The following is a 24158-nucleotide window of genomic DNA, read 5'->3' as shown; positions in this document are numbered from 1 at the left end:
TGTGTGGTCTACTGGGAGCACTGCTGGTTGTAAAGTCTGACTGCTGCAGGAAGGAAGGACCTGCGATAGCGTTCCTTCACACACTTTGGGTGAAGCAGTCTCTCGCTGAAGGAGCTCTCCGGTGCTGTTAAAGTGTCCTGCAGGGGTGGGAGTCGTTCTCAATCATGGATGACAGCTTAGCCATCATCCTCCTCTCTCCTACCACCTCCACTGAGTCGAGGGGGCGTCCCAGAACAGAGCTGGCCTTCTTGATCAGTTTGTCAAGTCTCTTCCTGTCAGCCGTCGAGATGCTGCTCCCCCAGCAGACCACTCCATAAAAGATGGCTGATGCCACCACAGTGTCATAAAAGGTCTTCAGGAGTGCCCCCTGCACTCCAAATGACATCAGCCTCCTGAAATAAAGGCAGCTGCAAGGATCACTAGGGTACTGTAGAGGCATAAAAAAGTCAGGGAAATAATTAGACAAACGAATAAATGAAGGAATCAGAAAAATAAAGGAAGGAAAAAACAATGCAGTGATACATTCGCATACATAGACAGATTACATATGCAAAAGCATCCCCCATGCTGTCGGTGAAGGAATTCTCTTGCATTTCTGTATGCTCAGATCAACTGTTAATCCAGTACAGATTTTAACGCACAGCAAAATACACCTTCTAATGCCTGTAAAGCAGAGTGTGTACTATGTTTGATTAATGGCTGATTCTTACCAATATTAGCTAAAGCTAAGCATAAACTAAAATCTGATGGCTTGATTGGCTTGGGTAATCTATCAGTCGGACTTTAGTCATTGAACTTGTCAAGTTCTTTCATTCTTCCAAGGAGGCCAAGCCTGAAAAGGGACACAGCTCTAAAGTGGGAGTTGTTAGTCGAGTGAAATGATACAGTAAAAGGAATGTTGTATTTCTGTTGGGTGTTGATTGTGCCACCCTTCCTGAGTTAATTGCTGAGCAATGTGGAACCACCAACAATGTGGACTGATACACTGTCTTGTGTGTTGTCCTCTGCAGACTGTTGTTTCGAGCTCTGCACAACACCTTCCAGCCCTCTGCTGCTCTGAAATCAGCTCAGACAGACATGGTGCATTCTGAAAGGTACCGCAGGAGAATGCAGCGCTGGAACGTGAGTCATTCAAGAGTCAACAGGCTGCCAGTAGGTGCAGACAACCCTGGCCTGGAGCCCATCACAGCCTCAGCAGTGTCGTGACCCCCCTCCACGCACACACACAAACACAGTCATACCAGTCATGACAGTCTTACCAGTGTATGACCTGGCAAGGAAAAAACCTGAAACTTCAGGACAGACTGTAAGACCATTGATGTTGACATGCTGGATTCAAGTGCGTCACTGACAGTATGTATTCTTTGCTCCAGTAAAAGGCTACCTATGGATGTTCCACTCAACAACTATTTATAGACTCCACTAAAAACTGCTTATTTTGCTAGATGTGAATAGCCAAGGAATTCTTGGAGAGATTAAGCTGCGATAAAGAAAGTAATGTTTTAATTGGACATGTTCTATTTACTGACTGAATTGGAAGGTTGAGTCTGATATTTCAGTATTTGTCTGAAATATCTGCTCATGGAAAGATAAACTGTGAAACATGATCATCATGTAAAATATTTTCAGAAAATACTGTTTTTAAAGCAGCTGTACAATGTATATCATTTAAACATGAAGAAATCATCACCTTATTGATCTTCTGACATATGTCATAAAGGAGTGAGACCAGCCTGTACTGGCATTCAATCTGTGCTACAGTTAACATGGTGAGCTGCCAGGCTGGGTGAGGTGGGGAATCTGCTGGATTGATACACACCATCAAGGCTACCTTTGCACTGCAGGTGAAAGTGCTCACCAACCAAAACCAAAACAGGTTCTGTGTATGTCAGTTTGTTTGTTTTTTTGTTTCAACATTCCATCTTGAGATTGATGATCACATTGTGTTTGAACATAGAGGTGTTCATTGGAACAACAGTGAAGTGGCAGACCTCACTAAAAGTCCACCTTAATATCTTCTCTCACCTTTTGCCTACTCAGTCTTATCTTTTTTTTTTTAATTCATAGCCTCCTGAAATTAGTCCAAATCACAGTTTCACTGGTTTACTTTCAGATGGACACGAGTGTCACACTTGTTGGTCATGAACAACTGAAACAAAAATCTGATTTTATAAACCAATAAATCAGGAGTGAACATTAAAGCTGTAACAAATGTTTTTGATCACAAGGGGTCAGAAAAAACAAACAAACCTGACATGTTAACAAACAGCTACTTGCACAACAAAGAGACACAGTGCAACATTAGCATCCCATCAGAATGTTTGTGTCCACCTGAGGAAAACCAATATTCACTCTCTTTTTATGCTCTCGGTTGGTCTCCACCAACTCTTGAAGGAAACAGTTGGCTCTTTAGCTGCTACTGTAGGTAATATATAACTATGTTTGCCAGCTTTGATCACTTGAGCGCTTTGCTTTTTGGTGCAGGACATGTAGTGTATAGCTAAAGACAGCTGCATGAATCAAATATACAGTCTAAGTGCTGGAGAAAACAAAAAAACAACAACAACAAAAACTGAGCAGAAAATTAAGATTCAGATGGAAAATTAAGATGGAAGGAGTTGCTCAGTTGTCTTGGAGGTGATTGATCCTTGAACTGAGACAGTGGTCACTATCTACTACATTAACAGGGCAGCACCAGTCCACTGCTGTGTGTGGTCAACATGTCTGGATCATGGCTCATTAGTTCCTGTTAACTACAATGTGCTTGATGTTTTTTTGTTTTTTTTTGACTCAGTCCAAAGTTTGAACATTTCTCACTGATGTCTCTTTCATTTGTAGCACACACTGCTTTATGATTAACAAATACACTGCTTACAACTGTTGAAATGTGTTTACAGCCCTGTGAGCTGTGGATGGTATGTAGAGATCAGAGAGATGTTACAAGTAACCTGCTTTGGTTTACCTGCTCAGCTGCTCTCTCTGCTGTGTGACACCATGGCAGATGAGGTCAGTTGGGTAAATGGAGGATTAATCAAATGTTCTAGTTTTGCTCTAATCAACATACAACAAAGGCTGAAATTTTTTATCTATACATGAAGGACATGACAATGATACATAGGATCAAAGACGCTAAAACTAAGCAGTTTCTCAGGTTAGATGCATCATGCATGAGTCATAATCCTTAGGCCGAGCTGCACCAACAAGGATCAACATAGATAAAAATCAATTACTTTTTTTTCCAGTTTGGAATATTTTCCAGCTCACTCTTTTCATATTATTATTTTAACCCATGGTTGAACCAAAGTTGGAATCCTCATCTATGTTACATGAGATTGGTTGCACCAAACACCAAGTGTTTTGTTATCAAAGGACTGTGCAAGTTTTACCTCCATAGCTTCAAATCATGTTAACATATTTGCAGACTGTCTTGCGTATTGTTTAGTTTTACATTGTTGGAGGTATTGTTGGTAGAAAAAATATACATTTACAAAAAATAAAAAGGGCACTCTGCAGCGGAGGATGAACATCCTGCAAAATATCATGATGCGTTTATGGTGAAAATATTCCAAAACCTGGTTAAGATTGAATCTGTTTTATCATAGAATGTCTTATTATTTTCACAGGGATCTATTAACTATTAAATCATTTGGGAGCACATAGAGGCCATCTCTTTTCTAGCATCCAGGGCAGCCTATATAGCATTGCATTACACTTTTCACCCGAAGGCACCCTAGAGGGCCATTGGATCACCCCATCGTATATAATAATTAGAATAATTCTTTTAATTATGAACAATTCAGCCGTGTGTGATGTGAGCTTTTTTTTGGCCTTTCATTCAATGCCGTAGTGATTCATTTTGAAATAAATACAATGTTCACAGAAATCTTCATCTTAGAGTAATTAACCAAATTAAAACTTAATTAAGAAAAAAAAAGTCGGGTCAACAAATTCCATATGATTCCTGCACTAATTTCATTTAGTTCTTGGTGGTGCAGCCCAGCAGAGGAACACTGGTTCTGACAGCTGTATCTAACAGTGAGTGCATTATGGGACTGAAAACCTGAGCACAGTAGTCCAGCAGTGAAGTGACCTTACTGTCTCTATGTACATCTGTGTAGTACTGAGCATGTGTAACACGACATGAAGATATTCTTTCAGCTTTAACTTTGATGTCAACCTTTCTCCAAAGCCTTCAAGACTAGTGCAATCACCAGCAGTCACTAATAGATTTTTTTATATTGTGTACGAATTCAGTTTTATTTGATGTATATGTTTGATTATTTGTAATTATTTGTTGATTTCAGACATTGCAATAAACAGATTGTTCAGATCTGTGTAGTCTGTGCCATGTACAGTGTGCTGAAATGACTTGAGATCTGTACTGAAGTCATCTTGTTAGATTGATAATATGATAGTCAGCCTTTAAAAACACAACAGATTTTGTAAATCTTCTGAACAGCCCATTATTCCTTTTTCTTCACTTTCTGTAAAGTAATAACAAATTTGATCAATCTTTCTCCATGTTTTGATTTGGAATAGAATATGCAGTGTTCCCAATGCATTTGTGTGTATATTTGTATAAAAGCTATTATGAGGATTTTGAGCTTTACTCACTTTTTTAAACACACTGCTGTTATTTTGAACACAGCTGTAGATATAGCAGATATAGCTACAGATAGAGTTCAGCTTGATCAGAGTCTCTCAGAATATTAGTGGCTGCAAAGCACCAAGTGAGCAGTGAAACTCACAGTTCAGTTCTTAGAGGTGGATTCAGAGTCTCTTTAATTGTTTGGTGAAGCCAACACCAAACAATCACAGGAAAATAAAGATTGCAGAGCTTTCAGCTGCAGCTCCCAGAAATAAATCGTAAGTGGTGTTTGGTTTTTATATTCAAAACATTCCTTATGCAGTGGAATGAGTCACCTCTCCGTCTTCAGGCTTTTTCTAGCCAGGTGACCTCTGTAATGTTAAGTGGCCTGGAAATTCAGACAGGTCATATTCACAGATGCACAGGGGAAATACACTGAACACACACTAATGGCCTCAGCAAAGTGTATTTCCTCAAGGTGTGTCTCACTGAAGCTTTCACTTCTGTCTGGCTGCTCGATCATCAGATGATCTCCAAACTCTGAGGTGTGATGGTTGGTGTCTGAGTCCGCCTGGAGAGATGAGTTTCTACAGTGATGCGTCTTCTGAGGACATGAGAGACGAGTTAGAGTCTTTGGGGTAAGACTATCCGGAGACATTAACAACTGCTTTGCTATAAAGCTCGTTTCTGTCTTAGTCTCTGATAGAAAACGACGCGCTGCCAGAGGCGAACGAGCCTCGGACTGCTCCATTCTCCGTGCCAAAACCTTGCAATTAAAATTATTCTCACGCATTCACAAACATACAATTCTTAGAGCACATGTTAAGAGTTAACAAAACAGGCATTTTTAATAATTCCCTGTCCTTACAGTGCCATAGATTGTCAGCTCTCAGTTGTCTCCGCGGTTCGTTTGATTTCGATAGCATAATTACAGAAGTTGGTTCACCGTTTGCAATTTCTGTTCGTTACATAATGACAAATCTAATTTAGGCTTGGCGGAGGAAATAAAATCGTTTTAACTAACTAACCCGAACCCTAACCCTTAATTAAATTAGTCCCACAACTCAGGCAGTAAATCCACCAGAATAAAGAAAGAATGCCTCTGAAGTGCCGTGTTGATGCTCCTATGGTGAAACATAATAAAACATTATAAAGCATTCTCTACGGTGGCCCAGTGTGCAAGAAAAAGATACTAATAGGTACTCATAGAATGGAGAAAATGCAACACGATGCCAGAGAGGATGCCCTTCGTTACAATGAGCTGGCCTCCACCATGCCGGAGTTCGGGTCTTAGAGGTTAAATTGGATTTTGAAACTGTTTCTCCATAAATACATCATTTTTTGTATGTTGGTGCCCCACCGCATGTAGCTGGGTTTTTGTCTTTCTTTCTTTCTTTCTTTCTTTCTTTCTTTCTTTCTTTCTTTCTTTCTTTCTTTCTTTCTTCGTCTGGATACACAGCGTCACTGTCTTCAAGTGATGAGATTGTACAAATATAACAGTTATCACTGAGAGCTTTATAAGCAGCAACAGCAGACTCATAAACACTTCAGCCTCTTCATGTTCCTCTTCATTTATAGCTGCTTTTAAAATATGGACTGAACGGTACTTTATTTCGCCACATTTAGTGCCTTTTCCTTTTATATTGTGTTCATTTTTCTTCAGCTATGGGCATCAGTATTTTTTTAAATATATATTCTCAGCAACTCTTGATGCAAATAATTAACTTTCACATCCCCTTACCAGTTTCCGTTACATCTGTTTTACAGTCTGATGTTTGTTTTATGGCAAAGGTTATCCCCCTTTTCCTCTGAAAACCTCCAGAAGGTCTGTTCAGCATTGTAGAGAACACCCTGTGGCACCCTCAGCTTTTGGAGACACTCTGTGTTGGTTCCAAACTCTTGGATTGTGATTATATTTTCTCTGAACATGGTCATTTAGATTAACCTCTTTTTGTCCATGAAACACTTAATAGATCTGAATAGATTTCTTCTCAGTTCTCAACAGTATTGAGTTACAGGTTATTTATGATGATACATGATGTTCTTGAAGGTGGTACCACTATGACCTGTCGCGCCATGCTGCCGAAGCTCTTCTCTTGTCCAATGGGACTGATGGAAGTTACCTCCTGAGGAACAGCAATGAGGGACCAAGCTGCTTTGCCCTTTCTGTCAGGTTAGTCTGCCTATAACACCATCATTCTAAATAAAATAGACTGTGGTTTTATTCAGTTTCACTGATAAATGGTGGCACCATAAACATCTCATGTCACAGTAGATCACTGATGCTAAAATCCATTCTTGAACCTATATAAGTCCAAGTCCAACAGATGATAAACTGAGTTACCTTAATGTAGGGCTTGCTCAACAACCTCATTTCTGATGTCACCAGTACAATTAACACAGAATAAATACACACAAAACTAATGAATGAGATGTGTTTTGAAAGGGTGGCAAACAAGTATGCCAAATATTTGCTGGACGATGTCCAACAAATATAATCTTTTAAGCTGTATCTTGATTATGTCATTCAGCGCACTCAGTACACAAACTCCCACTGTATAACATTTTCTAAGATTATTGTATTTTTGCATGTTAATGCAACATTAAATGTTGTTTGTCATTTGACAGGGCGAAGGATTCCGTCAAGCATTTTCATGTGACACGCAAAGACAATGGTTATGTGTTTGGGTTTAACGTGTTTGCCACCCTTCAAGACTTTGTCAACCACTTTGCTAACCAGCCTCTGCTGGGCAGCGACGCAGGTAAGCAGCACTTCAAATCTTCACTGATGAGCATACTGCATTTTATAAAGTAAAACAATATTATTTTCTTTTCTCTCTTTCTGGTTCCATGCTCTCATACTCAGGTGAAAAATATTATACTTGGATGGTACTTTTTGAAGAATGTACTGAGAACACTTCGTGCTATTTTTGTTTGTACTCAGGTAGTCCTTGAGTACCACTTGAGTAATACTTGAGTATACTTGTAGTGTAAATAGTTGCTAAATTGGCACAATTTTTACAAATTTTAAATGTACTTCAGTACACAATCATGATTCATGAGCATTCAAAACACAGTTGCAGTACAGCTATATTATATCACCAATGTGTTGGAAATATACTTAAATATACTTAAAATGAGGTGAAATCAAGGTACACCTTAATTGAACATGCTAATAGTGTATTACAAAAGACTTGAAAATAAGTATACTTTTCATAAGTATGCTTTATTACAATTAAAAGTGTTTGTTTAGTCCACTTTTTCTAAGTACACCAAAGTACAATTTATAATACACTTTGTTTAAAGTATACTTTCATAAGTACTTTGAAATACCACTGTAAGTATTGTAGAATTTGTATTTTCTTTTCTAATACATTGAAATAGAACTTAATGACATCAATTTAGAAGTACCCGTGTTAAAAGTATATGTCAAAAATACTTTAAATCAAGCACAAAAAACAAAAGTGTACGTGTAATGACTTTGCTATACTTCAATTATATTTCTGTACACTAACGTATACGACTTTCTGACCTGCCTAGTGAAGGTGACATTATCTTTGAGCCTTTTTGTGGTTAGAAATTATTTGTTCCACCACAAGTTTGTGTTACAAATATAGGAAAGGCTTGACTACAAACACACAGTAGTTTGAAATTGGGAGCCATGAGTAAGATGCAAGAAACTGACTGATGTGATCTGTTTTATTAGAGTCTGTAAAGTCTAGGGGAAGTATTTTGAATGAACTGCACTTCAGTTTCAAGCTCACTTACAGCCCTTCTGCTGTTTGTGACTGATCCTTGCTTTTGCACATAAAAGAAAATTTCCTTGGTGTTTTGGTGCACATCAATAAACACAGTAAGAGAAAATAGAAAAATAAAAATCAAGCACTGTAAAAGTCAAGATACATAGCTGCCAGCTGCAATTCATAGATGGTGTGGGGGCTTTAGGTTTGTAGTTGGTGATCTGTCTGAGACCCCTCCAGACAGAAGCAGTGTTGTTTGCTGAGAACAGCTATTGAAGTCATTTAGCATCTCTCACTGCTTTGCTAAACCTGTATATTTACACTAAACCTGTTCCTGTTCCCATTCCTGAACACTTCTTCCTTTTGCAACGTTATCTGTGTGAGCTCAGCTGTGAACCAGGGTTTGCTATGGTTATAACTCTTCCTGGTGGATAATGGTACACAGCAGTCCTCACAGAAGCTGATGTATGACATCACAACCTTTGTGTATTCATCCAGATATTTGGTAGTAGTCCTGAAAAGTAGTCCTGCTCCATTCCATCACTGTTCCACTGCTTTAACATTCTCACAACAGGTTTACAGAGCTTTTATTTCTGCCTGTCTGCAGGGATCAGATCGACCATGACGTGGTCAGAGTGGGGTATAGGGGTATTCAGCAGTAGATTGCAGGAGATGTGACCACCAATCTGAAGTGTCTGGGGTGTGTTTGTGAGGAAGTCACAAACGTGTCAGTTTTAACATCGACCAGCTCGTTGGCACATGTTTGTAGTACACAGCCAAGGATGTTTATGGAATCCCATAGGAGACTATATTAAAATCATAATGAAAACTTGATAATGAAACTTTAATTCCACAATAGCATCATAATTCTCCCTTTATGACTTTGTTATTTGTATATAAATGAAAAGGAAAGTGCAGTAATCCAATTTGCATTTTGATTTTCACATACCAGTATGGGTGTTTGTTGGCCAAACTACAATTAAAATGGAAAAGCTGTATGACATTCCATTTTCAAAGGCTTAAGCTGCTGTAAAGTGGACAATATTCAAATGCAGTAAGGGAAACAGTGCCCCCAGTCTATTCCATTTACATTGTCAACATTGCTCTTTTGGTGACCAAATGAAAATAAAAATGCTATTTTCTAACAATTTGAAATTAAAATGAAAACAACAAAGACTTCTGCTACAAAGTTGAGAGTATTCAAATGCTAATTCAAATTTGAAATGCAATATAAGCCATGTAGTCTAATTTTCCATTTGTGCAAGCATTATTAAAGTCACAATTACAGTGAAAATGCCATTTTCTAATAACTTGAAAATAAGATAAATATAATATACCGATATGGGTGTTCAGATTCAGATCCAAGATTTACTGTAAATACATATCAACAGTACACTTTCATCTGGGTCATCTGTTTGTCAATATGAATGCTCCTGCAAAATTGATGCTCTTGACCTAACACTCTTGAATGACATCTGCTCCCATTATAAGGCCCCATTTCATTGCTGCTGTCTGATTGATCCCTCAGAAGATCCTGTGCAGAGCTCTGTTTAACAAGGCATATTTCCCCAAAGTGTGAGGAGGTATGTCTAGGTCTCCTCGGTCGATGCCAACCTGTACAAGAACCTTGCCCTCTTTTTGCACCCTCTGTTGAGAACCATATCCCAGGTGACCTCGAGAGACTTTAAGTGCAGCTGTTGATGTTCTCTAAAAGCAAACATGCATGCAGATGGTTGTAGTCTGTCCACTAGTGGCACCTCAGCATTGGTGCAGGGGTCAAGTCTTTATAGATCTCACGTTGAGGACATACAGATCCAGGAACTCTCCACTGATCCCTTTGTATAGTGTGCACATATTTGAAGGACATTCGTCGGACTTAGTTTTACACCCTGTGAAATTAATGTGATGAAGAGTGTATCTAACTTGATGTGTGTGTGGCTTGGCATTTGAGTTACATTCAGATTAGACTTCTTGGTTTGTGCCACTACTGCTGTCCTCTGTACAACTGAGTACTGGAGGATGGGATTTAGAGCTGGGAGTAATATTCTGCCTTTAACAGGACAGCACAACACTGTAATGTTCTACAACACTGAGGTGGCCACACCTGTGCAGCTATGACACACCAGCTCAACAGGGGTCCAGCCCTTTTGGCCCACCTGGAAGAAAAGAAAGTTAAATAAAATACTTGTTCATTTCTGTTCAGTTTGCTTTTTATGAATTCTATCACAGTCCAAGTCCACAGTTGGTTTGATAACATTATGCTATTTTAAGTAGTAAAGAAGAAGGCCCTGGATGTGTTTGTATTGTGATAGTGAAATTATATTTACTGCTTGTTCTACAGACAGATATCAGTTCATGTATTTTCAAACAAGTGAAGAAGAAGAACTCAGAAACAACAGAACAGGAACAAAACACACAACAGTGAACTCTGTGCATGCAAAAACAAAAACAAACAAACAAACCAGTTTCTGGGGACTAGCTAGCTTGTGCTCTTTCTGTTATATTAAGGTTTAGGTTTTACTAGGGGCTCTATCTCAAACAGCTTTTCCATTTTCATTTTGATATGGTTATGGAACACCCATATGAAAATGCAAATTGGATTATTGTATTTTCAGTGGAAAATGATAATGCTGCATTTTTGTTTTCAAGCTTGTATTATCATTCAAATATAGTCCCCGATTGGCAGGCACAGCAGGTTGTAGAAGGTAAAAAAATAAAAATAAAAGATATTGGTCAATCAGAAACAATCCAGAATGCGGCCTGTTGGCCAGCTGTTAGCTGAGGCATTACAGGATTGCTTAAACCTGACCACACACTTTTTCCCATGTTGCATAATACACAGTGACATACATGACACATTACAACACTTGCCAGTATTGTTAAATCTCTATTCTGTATTTTCCAAGATGTTCTATTTTCTTAGTCATGCCTGTAACCTCCCCTCTGCCTCTGAACCAGGAACCCTTATTGTGCTGAAGTGTCCATACCCGTGGCGTGTGGAGGAGCCATCCATCTACGAGTCTGTGCGAGTTCACACAGCCATACAAACAGGCCGCACAGAAAACGATCTGGTGCCAAATGCCCCATCGGTAAGACACCTACGGCACAGAACTGTGAACAGCTGCTAACAAAATATGTCAAAATACCTCCATGTGCTGTGACCGAAAGAATCTACAGGAGGGTTCAAATTCAACATGGGTATTAATATTTATAGTTTTAGACCATAATTTCCAACAGGTAAGAAAACATTCTACTCAAGCTTGGATCCTCTCCAAACTTTACTCAGGAAGCACTGTAAAACTAAACAGTTAAAAGAATACATCTCTTAGTATTTCATTTGGTTACAGACATTGTTGAAGAACAATATTGTTATATTGGCAGTTTTGAACATATATCAACAAATGCGTTAACTTATGGCTAATTTCCATGGGAAATTCCATTACGATGCTAGCAGTTAGCATATATGATACGAGGCAGACGTGTTTTCTGGCTAACTAAAGTCAAAAGAGAAAAAATAAGTGACTGTTTACTTGAATGTGTACTTCACTCTGGACAAGTTACTGAATGAACACCAGGAACAGACAGCATCAGATGTGAACACCAGACCCCTCACAGCATCCACTATGAAGAGGTCATCAACAAGGAATCACTGGATGGCCAGAGAAAGATCAAGGGGGACTGACTGAACTGAACTGAGCTAAACCCATGACAATGAAGCCACCAACTTCATTCACTGATGAAGAACCATGAGATTTGGTTGAAAGCTCGAATAAACTCTGGACCTAGATCCAAGTTGGAATAAACCAGAATTATCATTGAAAGTCATTACTTCTCTCACTGTAGAATTATTTTTCTACTAACACAAAGCATGTCGTTTCAGCTGGGCACAAAGGAAGGCTATCTGGTGAAACAAGGAGCAATTGTGAAGGTAAGAACTCAAGGAGGAACCTGTCGTCACTAGAAAAATGTCTGTACAGGTCGACTGTGTGAGCAGGTTATTATGACCCACATTTACCTTTACCGTTAGGCTAGTGTTCGTAGTAATTATGAGCAGAGCAGAGGAGGAAGTCAGGTGACGTCTTATACAGAGCAGAAAGTCTGCATTTCGAGGGAGGAAGGTTGAAGGAAGGGTCAAACAAATGCAGGACCTGATCCAGGAGATGCTGTTCATGTCCTGTGTGAAACTGAAAGTCAATGTAGACAAATTTTAAGTACACTTGCATAATAGTAAAGTACTTACTTCAACCCATCTGATCTTTTCTTAAACCTGCCCAAGTAGTTTTGGTGCCTAAACCTAAGGAAAGTGCAACCGTCTGCCTTCAGATGAAGGTCCACCTTCATCGTACTTTCCAACAGTGTTATGTGTTGTTTTGGGAGTCAATGGCAATCGACCTATTCAGTTGTTAAGGCATGAGAATGTGTTAGTAGGAGCGTTACACCTCACCATGTCTGAACACAAATCTGTTTTCATCAGGAAATTTGTTTTCAGTTGTCCTCTTGAAAATTGAAGTTGAAAATATTATCAAACTGTAGTGGAGCAGGACTCTTGCACCCCATTTACACCTTGCATTAAAACAGGTCTCATATCCACATTGTATCTAAATATGATTTAACCTGATTATATTTACACCTGGTATTAATGTGTCTCCAGTCAGTGGGATCAGTCGGTCCAGCATCATCTTGTTCTTGCTCTTCTTCTTCCTTCTTACACCCTCCTCTTTTTTTGTGCGGGTCCAAAAATGAAAAGCCTGTTTAATGCAGCTGCTTGTATTTCAGCTGTGCTCAGTGCCACCACTGTTCAGAGGGCGATCACGATACAGGAATGCATTCAAGACTGGTGGAAGAAGATAGTGATAATGACCTTCACAGATGAAGACTGGGTGTCAATGTCAATGTGTGCAGGATTTATTTGCAGAAGATTGGAACTTGTGTTGTCCAGAACAAACACGCACTTGACCAGACAATTGGAGAAGAGGGTCGCAGCAAGCACTATCCAACTGCAATCTGATCACCCAAAATGCATTTTAATGCAAGGCACAAATTGGGTCTTAGAAACATGTGGTTCAGTGTTTGAACACTAAGGTCATATTTAAAATAAATCCACTTGTAAACATTTTTGCAGAACTGGAAACAGAGGTGGTTCACACTCAACAGATACGAACTCAAATACTTCAAAGACAAAACGGTGAGTCTTGTGTGCTAAATATGCCATTTCACAACTTCACTTTTTTGGTTAGAACGTGAGGCTGGAGCAATTATTTCAGCTACTTCACGTCACACAAAAAAACAAGAGGGTTTGAACTTGTAGTGTGTATGTGCAAGCTGTAAAGTGTCTCTGTTTCAGTGTGAGGAGCCCATTCGAACCCTGGATCTGAGAACCTGCTCTGCAGTCCAGTTCGACTACTCTCAGGACAGAGTTAACTGTTTCTGGTAAGTGATGGTCAGCCAGTGATCAGTGATTTTAAGCACACAAATTTTTGTTTCATCCCTCAATACAGATGCCTTTAGTTATTTTCTGTGGCTGACTTGGGTGGTTGTAGAGGCAAAGTAGTAGTAGTAGAAGGTGTCACATGTGAAAGGGAAAGCAACATTTACCATTTTAAGTAGCATAATGTACATACTTTGGTGCTTAAACCTAAGCAAACAGTGTTTCACAATGTTAATCAGTCATTGACAATCAACCTATTCATTTAGGTATGAAGATGTGTTGGTTTAGAGTTAGTGAGTTTCATTTTAGTTTTCTAGCCCCCCCCCCCAACCTGTCTTTTGGGGCCCTTGGAGGTCTGAATGAATACATTCCATAAATTCAATAATCAGTTCATCCTTTTAAATCTTTTTTTTTTTTTTTTTTTTTTTGATCAACAATGTCAAAAAGTGAAATTTGCTGTCTCTTGTCTTCCATGATAGTAGAGTCAGTCTTTTTTAGGTCTGGATGTTGTTTGGACATCTGACTAAGTCATCTTTTGCTTTTGGAAAATGTGACTATTATGCAATATGGACATAAACATCAAAGGCAAAATGTGTCCAATATGTATCATATGTCACCAAAAATATGAAGATAAAGCAAACCAAATCTGGTTCAGGTTAGTTGTACTTCCCCTGGGCAGGAAAATCTGCCACTTGTGTTGTTTGAAAAAGGGAAGTCTGAACAGTAAAATAACAGAAGAAAGGGGGTGTGGGGGATGGGAGCAGAAGTGCACATGAGCTCAAAGCAGCAGTGTCTTTACAGATGTTACAACCACTGATTTCTCTTTACCTTTCACAGAATGTCCAATGCTGAACAGTTAGTGAGCGATCCAAACAGAGCTGCTGATTTCAACTGTCTGCTTTTATTTCATCCAGCAGAAATCTGGTCATTTTTCTATCAGACAAACAGGCTTTGTGCATTAGAGCAGCGGTTCCCAACCTTTCTTCCTTGAAGCCCCCCTTGCCTGTGTCCAAGACAAGCCAGGCCCCCCAACCCCTACTCCTACCCACATACACACACTAAAAGAATGAAGTGATTAATTACAAACTTTTATTTGCAAAAATAAAAGGTCATAGGTAACAAATAGCTTAATGAATTTAAATGTGGACCAAAAAATATGTTTTCATTTGGATTATACAGAGTTCTGATTATCCAATTGGGGGTGTTATTGGGATTTTATAAATTTAATGTGCACAAATATAATTTTGGTAACCTCACAACAACCAAAATTGTGTGCACCACCTGTGATCTCTGGCGCCCCCCAGAGGGGGGTGTGGACCCCAAGTTGGGAACCACTGCATTAGAGGTTAAGCCTGATGAATTCAGCAGTAACTGCAAAGCGGTCTGAACATGACATGCCAGAATCCAGATTTCATGGCTCAGATTGAATTTTTTCCACAGGCATGGCTGCTGAGGTGTAATATGTAGAGCCTGAAATACACCTGAAAGGAAAAAAAAGGCTTTTTCTGAAGCAAAAGCATTTCTTGCTGTTGTTTTATCACCATGGAGATATCATACATTCAGCATTATTTTAATGGTTAAAATGAAAAAAATATAGATGTTCCAAATACTTACTCATCATTAATACACTTACACTTACATTGAGCACTGAGACATGTGAAAACACACAACTTCAATTGCTATGCAGGCGTGACAAACCAAACCCACAGATAGGAATGGTAACTCTTCATATTGTGTTCCATAATTTTCAAACAGTTTCCCATAAGTTTCTTCCAAAGAACTCTGTAATTTGCTACTAATTATAGGGAGAAGAGAGACTGTGTCTAGTTGTTGCATTTCCAACTAGTTATTTAGAATTAACTGGTAGCATAACTTAGAGAAAGTCTTTCATTTGAGTACTGCAGGTCCGCTGAACAGGATCTTGTAAAGGTGTAAACAGGAGGAATGATTCCACGTTTCAGTGTTCATAAGGACAAGAATGTTAAGACAGACTTGAACAGTGAACCTATCCTTTAGAGTTGAGCAAAACTAAATGTGACAAGCTTTCTGAAAAATTACAGATTAAGGACAGTGTAAAACAAGATGAAATTATATGGCCACCATCAGACAAGTGATTCACGGTTCTGTTAAGATCAGATCTGACAACATCATGGACCCACCACTGCAAAACATTTTGTTCCAAAAGTTGTTGTTCAGTGCAATCACACTGTGATGTTTACTGTCACACTGTGGACGATGAGGAGAATAGACACTCTCAACTAGAAAAGAGTGCCTGCTTCCTAGTTTTCTAAAGGCAAATGACAAAGCAAATGTTTTGGTTTTAGTTTCCACACACCACTAGATAATAGACTGTAATGCACAACTCTTCCCCCATTTCCAGTCAGTAACTTTTCATATGTGTGTGGGTTCACAGCATGGTGTTTCCTGAGAGAACATTTTATCTCTGTGCAAAGACGGGTGTGGAGGCAGACGAGTGGATCAAGATTCTGAGGTGGAAACTGGTGAGTTTGTTCAGACTGCAGTGCTGGCAGGAAGTAGGACATTTCTATCAGTACCTTGAACTCCTGCAAACTTTGCTTGTGTAATATTAACCTACTTCCTTATTCCTGAAAAATACAATGTTTCTTCAGTTGCTGAGCCTCTGCTGCTTAAACAAAACATTGCTGTACTCTATTACAGCATGTGTGTGTAGCACAAGACTGATAATACCAGTTTGAAATTTAAAGTTGAATTCTTGTGACCTGTTTACCTGAAGGGTTGTGCACTGTAAAAGAAGGGGAGATTCAGCTTTTGAGAGCTACATTTCTAACTAAATTCATTGAGCTATAGGGAAAAAAATAAGTTAAATGGTCCATTTAGATCAGTCAACAGCTTCATATAGACAAATGGTACTATAGTCTGACCTAGTGCTGGAAAAGAAGGGCAAGTGTTCCTGCTGTTTTTTTCAGTGCTGGGATTGTACTGGTGGTGTACAGCCTCACACCTTGTGATCACGGTCACTGATTGAGATAGAAGACTTACAGAGTGTTCCAAATTCACTCCAGTACAGTGTGACAAAGTCTGCTCCAAGCAGTGTGGTTGTTGTCATATATTTAGAGATGTGAGTAGAGATGTAGAGTTTCATAGTCAGCTAGTTACCCTGCTCCATACTGTAACCATCAGTGTAGAATGTACGTGGTCACTGATCATGATTTTAGTAATATTCATTCATTTCTCCATTTCTGGAAGGTTAACCCAAATGTTTATGCTTGAAGGTTTGTTAATAAAGTAACAATGTAAACTTGCAAATGTGATGGGTTCAGGGACAGCTCAGTGACACCTCAGTGGGGCATTTATTCAACTCAAATTCATAGAAAAAATAGGATCTGATGATGACTTGAACCCAAGTATTTTGAAGGTGGCAGCAGACATTTTATGCTGCCTTGGCTAAAAACAAACAGATCAGTATATTTCTCTTTGTTTCCAGTCACAGTTAAGAAAAGGTCGATGACACTGAAGATGGATAGAAGCCCCACCTTCACAGATGTCACATCAGCTGGATGAACGATGAAGAACCACATTGCTCAACACTGAGGACTTAACATTGAATGAATAATACTGAAACCCGTTTCTGAGCGTTGTGACCCGAGGCTCAGAACTTGGATGTGATTCCACTTTGTTCTGTAACATAAATTATTTAATGCAAAGGGATAAGTCTCCTGTTAGCAGTCTTACTTTACTTTTCTTCCAAGAGGATGTTTGTTCCTAGCATGTTTAAGTTGGCCATTTGCTTTAGCGACTATTTAAAGGGTATTGCTGCACCAAAACCAACAATGTGCTAGTCTGTCTCCCCATACTTTTTGAATTCTCTACAGATGTTTATCCAATTTGGGTTTGAAATGAAAAAAATCAAAGCATCAACGACACAGATTCCAGATGTCTAACACCCTGTGCAGGTTTTAACTCGCAGCAAGGGATGAATAGCTCTTAAAAACACTTTTGGCTGCTAGCACAAAAGGCATCACATAGAAAATGACATCAGGCCAACCTTCCAACAGCGATGGCTGGACTGCAATTGTCAAAGAAATAAAATGTATGGAGGACTTGACCTTTACTGTAAGAGTACTGTACAATACAAACTACATATTTTTACATTAAAACCCTACAATGAAAAAAAAAGCAGGGAAACCACTTTTGGGTGCTAAAATAAAACATTTATTCAGACTTCATGACATTTGATTTGACATATAAACTCTGTCTAAGCCTTGAAAATGCTGAAGAGGAGCACCTAAACTCTACAGAAAATGGCAGAAAGCAAAGTTGACAGAACAAAAGCTCAATCATGATGTAAACAAGTCAGGAGATGTTGACACTTCCATGTCATTACATGGAAGAGTGAAAACCTCCAGACTGGTTTTCCCACAAGACATTAATGCACCATTAGAGACAGAGAGATTCAGTGAGCAGCTCATGGTCCAGACAGGTGATTCTGCTGTGGATGCTGCTCAAGGTTGTCCTGTCAGAGCTTATGTCACCTCCACCACCTGCCTGAGCTCCTCTATTAGAGGAGCCAACTCCTTCTCCAGACTCATGATGAGACCTGAGGACACACAAAGAGGACCGCCCAAATGTTATGAGTCATCTAGCTGCTCTCCAAACAAGAGAGGCACATGTGGAAAATAAGGCATGTTCAACACAGGATGGAGTGAAATGTCTGTGGTGACCCTGACCTTTCTGATGACACCACCAGCACAGCATATCAGCTCTTAGTCATCAAAAAATGAGACACTGTAATATTATACGGCTATATAAGAAAAATGTAGGCTCACCCTTGAGCAGCTACAACAGAATACGTTATTATATGAATAAGAAACCAAGATGAAGTTAAAATACATTTGAAGTGTTCAAAAAAGCTCCAATTTCCTGACAACTGGACACTGAACAAGGACCATATGATACAATCTTGTGGAAATCTTGAATACTTCTGGTCGGACTATTTGTTACTGATCACTATTTGTGCTCATGACGGGCATTTCGCAACTTACTTTCGGAATGTTTTAAAAATATAATATTGATGTTATTGATGACAGCCCAGAGACACAACAGACATGCTCTGGACTTCTGGTTGAGCGACCCACGCAGTAAGACATGGGTGTGGAAGCTCCTGCAGACTGTGCTTTAAATGGTATATTATCTATGCTAGTTGCACATTAAGTTCCTTAGTTTTGCTAGAGCTTAAATTTAAAGATCCCTCTGACAATCTAATCTCTGATCCCACACATATGAATAATATTTTCAGATAATTTTATTCATTCCTTTATAGATTCTGCTTTAGATATTAATATGCTGGCTGAAATTTAGGAACAAACTTGAGACTCCTAAGATTGACCCCTCCTGTGTTCAGGGCCTTGAAACCTTGAATTTTATCAATAGTAAGAGGGACTCTTACTATTGATGAAATTGGCTGTTGCAGAGCAATGCAAACAAACAAAGCTGAAAGATTCATTCATGGGATGGGCTGTGATAGCGTTTTAGCTAATCTGAATCCAGTTCCGAATCTCTTCAAATCCCTTATCGAATCTTTTTAGGGTGTTTGTTTGACATCTTATAGTTTAAAAAAACAGCATGTACAACCACTGCTGTGGTCCATTCTTTAACTCTGTCCTGACTCATCTTTCCTGTGGTAGAGAGGTAAAGAAAAACACAGTGAAAAGAATATGAATTCTACTTTGTAATTCATAAAATATGTGCTTAATAAATTTCTGATGTTTCTGTGGGTACATGATGCACATGTTAGGTGAAGGTGAAATAGTTGCATAGATGCACACCTACAGGTCACATCTGATGGGTCACAGAATACAGTGTAACACCAGCGGCAGGCTGAGGCTGAGCATCCCTCTCATGTTATTAACGATTGCCCATCATCTTACTTTAACATGTTGGATGCTTGATAAATATTTATGCATGGCCTTGTGTTTCCCCCTTTGTCTTAAGTACCCTTCCACAAACACTGCAAAACACAGTGAATCTTAGCAACTCTGTAGCTGTGACCAAAGGTTTGGAAACATCACCACTTTGCTTTGGCTGCGTCAAAAAGAGAGAAAAGAGACCATGTGAAACAGACTGTAAATGAAAGGTTAAATAACTGATTTGCCACAGAGCTTTATGGCTAGGGGGTTTATTATCTTAAGTGCGTTGTGGCTTTCAGAGGAAGCGCAAAAAGTGGACTGAGGTGGACTGAAGTCATTGGAAGAGATAGTTACCTGTGTTGGCGTTGCTGCTGGCAATGAAACTGATGACCAGTGGTAACCGATTGAACTGCACGATCTGTTCAGCCCAGAGACGCAACAGACATGTTAGGCCAAAAACTGCTGACTTAAGGAAAAGGGGATCACTATAAGCTTATTTAAAAACGGAAACATCACAAGTAACGGCCAGAAATCGACCACGTTCACAGCTCACGTGTTGCCCTAGTATGAGGTGTTTTCTATGAAACTGAACATGTGATAGCTGAGTAGAGCTTCCTCATAAACAAGCTGCATAGTATTTCCAGTTCTAAATAAATGTACAATCAACCATAATACATCGTGCACTTTGGAGGTGGTTGAAACTGACCTGAAAGGGCCAAAACTGTATCCCTTTATAGCATTTATCCGACAAATCTATCTGGAATTGTGCATGGAATGATTATTGGAACGCCAGCATCTGACCTGGTAGGTGTTGTAGTAGCAGATGATGCTCTTGTTCTTGGAAAGGCCCAGCTTGCTGCCTTGATCTGTAGCCAGAGCAAAAGTGGACAAGAAGCCGGGTCTCAGCGCGTGGACTGGGGCGTTGTCATTGGCAACTGCAGGGACACAGAAGCAATAATAGCAACAGCTCTCCAGACAGTGAGTGGCTGCTCACTGTGCATAATGTGCATAACATATGCATAACAAAACTTACTTGCTTTTACTTTCCAAACAAACCAAGCATGCAATCAAACCACTCACCCATGATCTGTTCACAACACTCTACTGTGGAATATCTATTCAGATAATCTACCAGTGTAGTGGGTGGATATGTTTTTCATATGCCAGGAGCTGCACAATAAATCCCTTCTGATTTGTTTCTCAACCACCAAAGGTGGGTTGAATCGAATTAACAAAAATCACATTGTTTTTTTTTTGCTGACCCGACTCTGTAAAATCAATCTGGATACAATCTGGATATGCCAAAAAATGGATTAGGACTGGCAGTCTGAACAAGGCCTTAGATCACAGAGCACCTTTACAACATGTATTCGATGATGTCAGTCATGTCAGTCTTCTTTCTGAATGAGTCCCTACCTCACCTTTCCTTTACAGTTGTGACAGCAGTCTGACCTGTCAGACCTGTAACATTCATGTCACACTTTCAACATGACTCCATTCTGAACTAAATGGTGTTTCATTAACATAAAGGCTCAAGCAGCACCAGGTTAAATACACAGAGAGATTAAATGCACCTCACATTCTGCAATCTAAGAACACTGTAATAAAGATGACATTACTATAATCTCTGATGCACAGATCTTGTGTACACGTACACACACACACACACACACACACACACACACACACACACACACACACACACACACACACACACACACACACAATTACAATTACAATTTGTCATTTGGAAGATGCTTTTATCCAAAGCAATGTACATATGTGATTTACATACATCACAAGCAAGGTTCTAGGCGGGAGAGAACAACAAGAATAAGAGCCCTAATGCAACTTTCTGGTCCAACTGGACATAGGCGCTACGAGGCAGTGCTACGAAGTAATGCATAGAGTGAACAGAGAATTTTTTGTTTGTTTGTTTGTTTAGTTTTTTTGTGTTTTAAGAAAGAAGGTGTTCAGTACAGAGCTTGGTCTTTAGTCTTTTTCTAAAGATCAAGAGGGACTCTGCAGAACGAATGGAGTTTGGTAACTCATTCCACCACTGGGGAACCACAGAAGAAAAGAGTCTAGCTGCAGACCTAAGGCTTTTTGGAGGTGGCAGCCGTTCCTGGGCAGAGCGTAGTGCGCAGGAGGGAGCATAAACCTGAATGAGGGAGTTCAGGTAGGTCGGAGAGGTTTTGGTGCCAACTTTGAAGGCAAGCATCAACAACTTATACTTGATGTGGGCAGCAACTGGGAGCCCGTGGAGGGATATGAACAGCAGAGTGACGTGCTTGTTTGGGCTGGTTGAAGACCAGGCGAGCTGCCACATTCTGGATCATTTGCAAGGGTTTTAACGAGCATGCTTTTAAAGACGGTATGTGGAGAAAACCAGCTTACTGTGACACATTCCATATTAGATGGCCCTACTCCCAACAAGACCACAATATCATGGATCAGTGTGTGAAGCCATGCTGCAGGGTTGTAGTGGACTGCATGTAGCCAGGAAGGATTCAAAAATTGTTTCTTACCTTTGATAACTGGGACACCATCCCTGTCTGTCACTACAATAGCATGAAGACCTTCAACACTGATGGATAACAGACAATAGATTTTACTAATTACTCAACACTTCACATTCTGATTTCATTGTCATATTTCATAGTCACATTGATGAGTCACATTTTCATTTTGACATGGAGAATAACTTTACCATTATACAACATCAATCATACACACCTTTGCAGCTGTTTGTACAGATATCTCTTCAAATCCTGCAAAGAAATCATGGTCGAAAATTAGACAAGCTGAGTGTCACTGACAAGTATATAGGCGATCATCTTAAATATAAGGCAACTACGTGTGTAGCGCACATACATTCAGCCAGCCAGGTAGGTCACACAAACTCCCAAAATGTACACAAAACAATCACATCACATCGTTTTAACGCTCGAGCTCTCAGTTACCGAAATGCTGTAACTTATAAACCACGTATTTGTTGGGAACATCACATATATAACGGTGTAACTTTTTGTATTTTGTACATATTACAAAATATTTTTCCCTCTTCCTCCGTGCTAGAGAAAGGCAGGGGCTACTGAACGAGCTAACCAGAAGAGGAGTGACAGACAGGCCATACTCACATCAGCCATGGCGGCCAATGTTTCAACGTGTTATGCAGCAGCTGTGGGGAGAAAACAGGCTCCATTAAACGTCCTCACGAATGAGCAGTAACTTGGACTGTTAATATAGCCAAACCGGGGTTCTGTGAAGTGAATTAGAGCATGCTAACATAGAAGCTAATGAGCAAAAGAACTGGCGATGTGTTTAGCTAACTGTTACTTCCTCTAATCAATGAACTGCCAACTGCTCAAGTATGCCTCTGTATGCTAAATTAATTTGAAAGGCTGAATTAATAAATAAAGCAAGAATACAAATCAAGATAGCAAATGGGTTCAAATACCTTCTTTCAATCCTTATTCGGTCAGCTTAACACCTAACAGCTACATACTGGACAAGAGGCACGAGCAGAAATCACATGATAGACTTGTTTTGTTTCCGGCTCTTGAAGGAGTGTTCAGGAGAGTTGGTACTGCGCAACAATGTTGCAATGCGTGGTAAACTGTACACTTCGGCAGCATATAATAACTGCTAAATACGTCTGTTAAGTACTGTTCACCTCAGCTAATGGTTGCTGGATGTAGGCTGTATTTTTCAGTAATAAGTTATTTGTTTATTTATTTATATGTGACATGGTTTATAAATGCAGCTTTGAAACCTTAGAGGCAGGGCCATAACCACGATTATAGACATAGAGTTCGTGAGTATTTGTGTATCACACAGCACTCAAATCTGGATAATTTCATTCAGACTAGTAGTATTCCAGTAGATAATCAGATACGATTGGACAATGCACAATTTGTCGAAACAGAATCAAGAGGCACTGAGGAGTTGTCATGTCCATGAGAACAAGTCTAAATATAGCCAGCTACTAATAGAATATCCTAAGAGTCTGGGCTTCACATGTTCTCTTCCCTGACACCACACAGCTCTCTGAAGTGGCCTAGTGGAAGCCTTCCACACTGTTTGGCTGTGGACTGTAGACTCAAACAGGTGAGTTTATTGTGGAGCAAACCATGGCTGGTTTGTGCTGTAGTTTGCTCATGCCTGCTCTATGGGGACTGCCATCTTACTTCAACATTCACTTTTGCAACCGCAAGGTAAGCAAGGCCTATCTATCTATCTATCTATCTATCTATCTATCTATCTATCTATCTATCTATCTATCTATCTATCTATCTATCTATCTATCTATCTATCTATCTATCTATCTATCTATCTATCTATCTATCAGTGGTTCACTGGTTCAGTGGAAACGGTGCAGTAAAAGTAAGTTCATTTTTTTTGTGATTTCAGTTATTTCCAATTAGTGATCTGTGGATGTTATTTATTTTATTTTCACGCTACATATTTTAAGAGAGCCTTATTTAATTGTAACCTTTTGGAATGTATTATTT

At 39.4% G+C, this 24158-nt stretch overlaps 3 protein-coding genes across 5 annotated transcripts in view; 2 read left to right on the top strand and 1 right to left on the bottom strand.

The window, feature by feature from the left end:
- atp10d (ATPase phospholipid transporting 10D) overlaps positions 1-3482 on the top strand; it is a 58794-nt gene extending 55312 nt beyond the window's left edge. For all 3 annotated transcript variants that reach the window (XM_070978863.1, XM_070978862.1, XM_070978861.1), the window contains exon 23: positions 1011-3482. In XM_070978863.1, the coding sequence (XP_070834964.1) occupies positions 1011-1206 (196 nt within the window). In that variant the 3' untranslated portion in view covers positions 1207-3482. The remainder of the gene's footprint in view (positions 1-1010) is intronic.
- Positions 3483-5118: 1636 nt separating this feature from the next.
- dapp1 (dual adaptor of phosphotyrosine and 3-phosphoinositides) lies at positions 5119-17449 on the top strand. Its single transcript, XM_070979658.1, has 9 exons — positions 5119-5226; positions 6639-6761; positions 7217-7350; positions 11287-11417; positions 12209-12256; positions 13451-13513; positions 13673-13758; positions 16170-16257; positions 17223-17449. The coding sequence occupies exons 1-9, from the start codon at positions 5168-5170 to the stop codon at positions 17244-17246; spliced, it is 756 nt and encodes a 251-aa protein (XP_070835759.1). The 5' UTR covers positions 5119-5167; the 3' UTR covers positions 17247-17449.
- On the bottom strand, positions 15282-23203 carry lamtor3 (late endosomal/lysosomal adaptor, MAPK and MTOR activator 3). Its single transcript, XM_070979660.1, has 7 exons — positions 23105-23203; positions 22785-22825; positions 22381-22415; positions 22173-22231; positions 20446-20579; positions 19999-20062; positions 15282-18335 (listed from the first exon to the last, which is right to left on the bottom strand). The coding sequence occupies exons 2-7, from the start codon at positions 22791-22793 to the stop codon at positions 18262-18264; spliced, it is 375 nt and encodes a 124-aa protein (XP_070835761.1). The 5' UTR covers positions 22794-22825; positions 23105-23203; the 3' UTR covers positions 15282-18261.
- Positions 23204-24158: the final 955 nt, after the last annotated feature.

This window comes from Chaetodon trifascialis, chromosome 14, assembly GCF_039877785.1.
Source record: "Chaetodon trifascialis isolate fChaTrf1 chromosome 14, fChaTrf1.hap1, whole genome shotgun sequence".
NCBI lineage: Eukaryota > Metazoa > Chordata > Actinopteri > Chaetodontiformes > Chaetodontidae > Chaetodon > Chaetodon trifascialis.
The sequence above is the reverse complement of the archived record's forward strand: the minus strand, read 5'-3'. Positions and strand labels throughout refer to the sequence as shown.

Excerpts from the sequence above, each read along its gene's own strand:
- dapp1 (XM_070979658.1), top strand. The coding sequence starts at position 5,168 with ATGAGTTTCTACAGTGATGCGTCTTCTGAGGACATGAGAGACGAGTTA. Across the intron at positions 11,418-12,208 it reads TGGTGCCAAATGCCCCATCG|CTGGGCACAAAGGAAGGCTA; the intron begins GTAAGACACCTA and ends ATGTCGTTTCAG. Across the intron at positions 16,258-17,222 it reads AGATTCTGAGGTGGAAACTG|TCACAGTTAAGAAAAGGTCG; the intron begins GTGAGTTTGTTC and ends CTTTGTTTCCAG.
- lamtor3 (XM_070979660.1), bottom strand. Across the intron at positions 20,580-22,172 it reads TGGTGTCCCAGTTATCAAAG|TTGCCAATGACAACGCCCCA; the intron begins GTAAGAAACAAT and ends GTGTCCCTGCAG. Across the intron at positions 18,336-19,998 it reads CAGCAGCAACGCCAACACAG|GTCTCATCATGAGTCTGGAG; the intron begins GTAACTATCTCT and ends GTGTGTCCTCAG.